The 5,951-nt window shown below is 35.8% G+C and overlaps 1 protein-coding gene across 5 annotated transcripts; it reads left to right on the top strand.

Moving 5' to 3' along the window:
* The first annotated feature begins 760 nt into the window (after positions 1-760).
* Positions 761-3,334, top strand: LOC110099704 (vacuolar-processing enzyme gamma-isozyme-like). Of its 5 annotated transcripts, none has more exons than XM_028693785.1 (6): positions 761-888; positions 1,025-1,155; positions 1,380-1,607; positions 2,542-2,598; positions 2,688-2,894; positions 2,980-3,334. In XM_028693785.1, exons 3-6 carry the CDS (start codon positions 1,386-1,388, stop codon positions 3,160-3,162), a joined length of 669 nt encoding a protein of 222 aa, XP_028549618.1. In that variant the 5' UTR covers positions 761-888; positions 1,025-1,155; positions 1,380-1,385; the 3' UTR covers positions 3,163-3,334. The 5 variants fall into 5 exon arrangements, with proteins under 5 accessions (XP_028549618.1, XP_028549616.1, XP_028549617.1 ...); XM_028693783.1 differs by having other exon boundaries at positions 1,368-1,607; XM_028693784.1 differs by having other exon boundaries at positions 761-1,155.
* The last annotated feature ends 2,617 nt before the right edge of the window (positions 3,335-5,951 follow it).

The following is a 5,951-nucleotide window of genomic DNA, read 5'->3' as shown; positions in this document are numbered from 1 at the left end:
ATCATGGGTAGCTTGTATGCAGTTTCATAGTTATGGAGAATTATTCAGAATGAGATAAAAGGAAACTATGATGTACAAATAGTCAAATCATATTGAACCCAAATAGGGGTGCAAACTAGTCAAGTCGAGCTCAAGCCAAGGGGTGTTCGAGTCGAGCTCGGCTATCAAAACCCGAGCTCGAGTCAAGTTCAAAATCCGAGCTCGAGCTCCACAATCGAGTCTGTCGTCGTGTTCGTCGTCCCAAGTCGAGCAGAAATCCGTCGTCATCCAGAGCATGTAGTCTCTTCCGCTGTCTTCGGAAGGGGTCATCCGAGCTCGTCCGTCGTCGTCCTGCTCTCGATTTTGATTTCCCGCTCGCGATCTCTCGCGATTTGGATTTCCCGCTGGCGATTTGGTTTCCCGCCTGCAAGCTCCGCCGTCGAACTGCTCGTCGAGCCTACGAGTCGAGTCCAACGCCTGTTCAAGCTCGAGCTCGACAAGCTTTCGAGCTCAAAACTATCTTCCGAGCCGACTCGCGAGCCGGGTTGACTCGGTTGCACCCCTAAACCCAAATGCCTAAGCTTATAAACAAAGACCAATCACTTTGTATTATTACATCAACATATAGCACCCACAAAATTCTCCATTTCAATATGCATCAATATTCGTGATCAAGATACTTTTTTATGCTGATTTAAAATTACATACAAAATTTTAAAATCAGAAAATAAAATTAGAAAATTCTTACCTAATTTTTTCTTTTATTGAGAATCAACGCAAAAATAGTAAAGGGCGACTGGCAGCCCAGGCAGCTTTCCGCGGGCTTGTTGTTTGGCGCTCCACCGTCTGCCATAAATAACGACCCCGTTCTGACTTAATTTTTCATCTACGTCGATCATCGGTTCATAGGTTCCTCGTTCTCTTATTTTCATCACAAAAAGTCAATTGAATCCGGTAGTTAGCAAGGCTGCAGCGCTCGCTTGGATCCGGTCCATAATAACTTAGTCTCTTTTCGTCGTTGTTGTTCGGCTTCGTTGCTTTGCAGGTGTATTAGATTGCACGCGTCGCCTTTCAGCTCCTTCGTGGCTGTTCGACTTTGCTCCTTCAACGCCTTCCTATTCGAGCGGAAGTTACGACATTTTGATCGGAAGGAAGAACGGCTCGCTGGCTGTGAAGGTAATTTTCTCCCTTTCACGTGCTTCTTCGGGTAAATCACGTTAAATCCGACGAACTGAGGGATTTAGCAAATCCGGGATTTAAGCCCTAAATCCGCAAATCCGGATTTACCGAATGCTGGGATTCAACTGGCGCACAAAAACCGTTTGGCTGGATTTAGCGTAAATCCGACTTAAATCCCCCGATAAATCTGATACCAAACAGCCCCTTAGGGTTTCATGCAGGCAACAATGGCGCCCGTAGCGCTCTTTAGCATCGCTGCTATTTGTGTTTCTCTCCTATCCCTCCTCTCCTGTCATCTCTTACCTTCCTACGCTTGCTTGGATCCGGTCCTTCGATTGCCGTCAGAAATCTCTGGGCGCCGCCTAAAAGCCGGTGGGGATGATTCTGTTGGGACGAGGTGGGCCATCCCGATTGCAGGATCTTCGGGCTATGGGAATTACCGACATCAGGTATTAACTAGCTTTCCCTATTTCTTTTGGTTTTCACTAATCTGATTGATTGTAATTTTCTGCTTACTTATTTTGGTAAATTTTACGTTAATCCGATTTAATTGACTTTTCACGAAGCAATGATTTAATTGATTTTTCATGAAGCTTGATTGTGTGATTATGTATTAGATGAAGAAACTGTTTAGAACTATTCCGAATGATATTTGGACATTGGATCACCGTCATATCCAACTTTTGAATCTATATAGCGCATATAACATTAACATAATTGTTTATTAAGAGGAAATCATAAACTAGGTTATTGATTGGTTTGAATTTGTCACTATTAATTATTTGATAATCATCTTGTCTTTTTTCAGGTGGATTATATTTTTTGACAAAACAAAATTTGATTAAAGATTTAGTCGGCTTGCGAAGAGAATTTACTATACATTTCTATGAGGGTTCAGATTAAAGATTTATTTTGTTTGAATTTTTTCTCTCATTTTAATTTTTGGGATTAATGGCGTGCTGTGCGAAGACGTGAAATCGATTTAGTCGCAATGCCCACTTTTTTTGGAAACAAAAATGGAAAAAAGATGGCAAAAGCAAGAAAGGCCGTTGATGCGAAGTTAGAAATTATTAGGTGTGGCTTATAAGGGTCTTGAGGCCAATTTGGACATGCCATGTCACCTTGATGCACCAGGCTCTTAGTGATGTGGCGTGTCCGAATTAACCGGATGTCGTAACTAACAATTTTTCGAGGTGCGATGGCACTGCTGATAACTGCCCAAACAATATTATTATTATTTTTTATTTTCATCTTTTGGGAAATGTGTAATATTAACTTTGTTCATGCTGATCATAATGTGTTTCCCTATCTTTTGGTTTTCACTCATTTGATTAATTGTAATTTTTTACTTATTTTGATAAATTTTGCTACTTGTTTTGGAAGTGGGATGACTGTCTTTCAAGCCAGAGTGATGTAGACCTCGTTGATTACTGGAATGAGGTAGGCTATTGTATTTTCATATGATATGACTATCTTTTCTTGTAGACCACTTATCTAGATGATATTTCTCTCCCCTTTTTTTGTAACAGTTCCTTAATTCACCTGAAGGATCATCCGAAAAACTCGATGCACAAAAAGAACTGCTTGATATACTGACTCTTCGCGTGCATGTAGATAATAGTATAAACCTCATAGGGAAGCTTCTCTTTGGATCAGAGAAAGGCATACAAGTCCTTAGTGCAGTTCAAAAGACAGGGCAGCCTCTGGTCGACGATTTGGCCTGCCTAAAATCAATGGTAAATTTCTTGAACTTCTCTTCGATTTTCTCCATCTGAAGATTGAGTGACTTCAATTAAGTATGATTTGCATTTCCTTCTCCAGATTCAGATTTTTGAAACACATTGTGGATCTCTATCTGATTATGGTATGAAACACACACGCTCTTTTGCTAACATTTGTAATGCTGGCATCAACAATGAGACAATGGCTAAGGTGTCTGCTGAAGTTTGCAGCCATATTCCATCCACTCGACGGAGTTCTCTTCATAGAGGCTTCAGTATCTGAAATGGGTTATACCAAGGAAGGAAAGCACAATCTCATGCTAGTTAGTGGCTATCTTCTACAGTGTTGTAAATAGAAGTTTGGTATACGTCTCTTTTCTGTCAAAACTGAATGACAAGTTTTTCCCTATTGTGGATCAAGTATAGTGCCACTGCTTTAATTCTTACATTTTTTATATTTAACGATTACTCTTTTACTGACAGGGATGATATTTTAAGCTTCTAATGCTTGAATTTCATTCAATTAGCTATCAAAAGTTCATTCTTGAGTTTCTTGATATCTGGATCTAATCACAAGAGATTTTTTTTTTTTTTTTGCTTCCTGATTTGTTCAGTAATATATATATATATAGACTTGAGGGATAATGATTTGATGCCTTCAGACCATGTGTACACTCTTTTTCTAGCTAGCTGGTTCAATGAAATAGAGATATTTTCTCCATTCTTGACTTGTTCTATTAGAAAATTTATTTAATCTGTTAATGCTATAATATATCCTTAATATGTGAGGGTAAGATTTCTTTCTCTATATTTGTATTTACTCTAGAATTTTGTTTCTTCAATACAAGATATGTGTTATCTAAACAAAAGGGGTGAGACTTTATGTATGAATATGTTTGTGGAAACTCATTGAGCAACATATATGTATATCTGAATCAATTAGTAATACCATTGTTGATTCTCATTTAGATGGATGACTTTGACTGGCTTACATTTTACACTTTTGCTTTATTTTTTTAGAAGGAAAAATCAAGTAATTATATTTTGCAAGGCATATTGATCATTTAGAAGTCTTTGATCAATTGTTTTGAGAACTGAGAAGAACTAGTATCATAGTATTGTGCGGTTATTTTTATGATAGTTGCCCTGCTTTAATTGGGACACTTACTTTGCAATACACTTATATGAGTTTATTTGCTTTGTGAAGAAATATGAAGGAAGTCGACTATTTTTTTATTGGGCATATATGTGTAAATTTTGATGTTCCACCTATACACACATCAAAATAAAATAGATTCTGTACTTGTGCTAGCTATCCCTATCTTAACATGACAGAATGATTTGTTTATATGTATTCAACACAAAAGTTGAGAAATATATTTGACAACTTGCATCCAGGTTTTGGTAATACATATGCAACTCATTCAAGGGTTATATAGATTTATTGACAGATTTTTATACTTTGATACAATATTTTTTTTTCATGTGCTGCTTGAGATGTCTTCTATCCTATGTTCATATTGTGAATTTCATATGTTTTATTATGTTAAGGCTTTATATATTAACCTGCCATCATTTCTATCCTTGGAGTTGTAACCATTAGTGCATTTCGTTGTTTTATTATTCTAAATATTGTGTTAATATGATCATGTTAGATGTATTAAGCGAGCAAGCCACTGATTCTGATTTACATAATTCCATTTAGCTTTACAGGATCATTTTTCTTCATTTCATGTTTAATTTCTCTTGATAGGCTATGCGAGTTGAATTTCTTTTTGTATATAAGAGCAATGTGTTGATACCCTGCTTTTATACCTAAATGAATCATGTTGAAGTCCTTGTAAAAGACCATAATGTGCTGAAGTTGCTTTCAATGCAGTTTTTTTAAATTCAGTTTATGGAAACTCTTGTTAATTAGCCCAAAATATGTATTTATGATAAGTTGAATCAAGCCTTAATGATATTTTTAAAACATTTACTTAGCATCTTCATTTAGATATAATCAAATATTTTCACATGGACATGAATATTAATTTATTTTCCTGCAAATAATTATTCTGAAGTACGTCAAGTAAAAGTCTTGGAGTATAATAAAGTTCTCCCTGGAAAGATGTCATCACCATAATACTGCCTTTTGAAAGTCTATTTGCAACACTGCTTCTCTAGTCAAACACAAACTTAAGTCTAATATTAATTTGAATAGCCCGATTTTCATTCTCTGGGACCATTGGTGCTCAGATGAAATTAATTATTACTACCAAATTCCCTGAGTTACCAGGTAGTCAAATATGCAATAATAATTCATCTCTTGGGATGTGGATGAATCATCAAAATTGGGTGTCGCCAGAATCACTTTATCAGCACATTAGAGAATTTATTCATGCTATCTTGCAGGGATGCTCTTTCTAAAAGGAATATTTCAATTTTAGAACACATGTGCCTGCTTTGCAATGAGATTTTTGAAACTAATGTGAATGTGACTATACTTTTCATGTTCTGGTAATGTTATTGCCTCTATTTCGTAAGTTCTTCTTGAGGCCAAACATTATTCTAAGCCTTATAACACATTAATGTGAATACATTTCCTGATGAACCATAGCCAGTAAAACAATTCTAAAAGTGAAACGTCTCATGCTAAATCTCAAGCGAAGTCATCTTCTTGTAACTATTTAAGGACTGATTTTTCTTATTATCATAAATTTGTTCATTTTTTTATTTCATGTACATAACATTATATTAATTTGTGATAACATCCACATGATTGCTATACGAGTAGAGTTCTACCCAAGGCATCGAGAACACAGATCTGTAACAATCCCAAATTGAGTTAAATTAAATATCTCCAAATTACATCAAATTGAACTTAAATTCCTTTAATCGAATCAAATTCAAATCAAGTTAATTCAAGTCGACTCAAGCTAAATTAACCCAAATGCAAATTAAATTTAATTGAAATAATTTAAGTCGAGATAAATCGAATGAAGCTAAGACAAATTTAATCAATTCACAAATTTAAACCAAACCACCATCTTCTTAAATCAATGGCTGGGATCATTTTCATATATATATATA

This window comes from Dendrobium catenatum, unplaced genomic scaffold (assembly GCF_001605985.2).
Source record: "Dendrobium catenatum unplaced genomic scaffold, ASM160598v2 fragScaff_scaffold_365, whole genome shotgun sequence".
In the NCBI taxonomy this organism is placed as follows: Eukaryota; Viridiplantae; Streptophyta; class Magnoliopsida; order Asparagales; family Orchidaceae; genus Dendrobium; species Dendrobium catenatum.
This window is presented reverse-complemented; position numbering and strand designations above follow the sequence as displayed.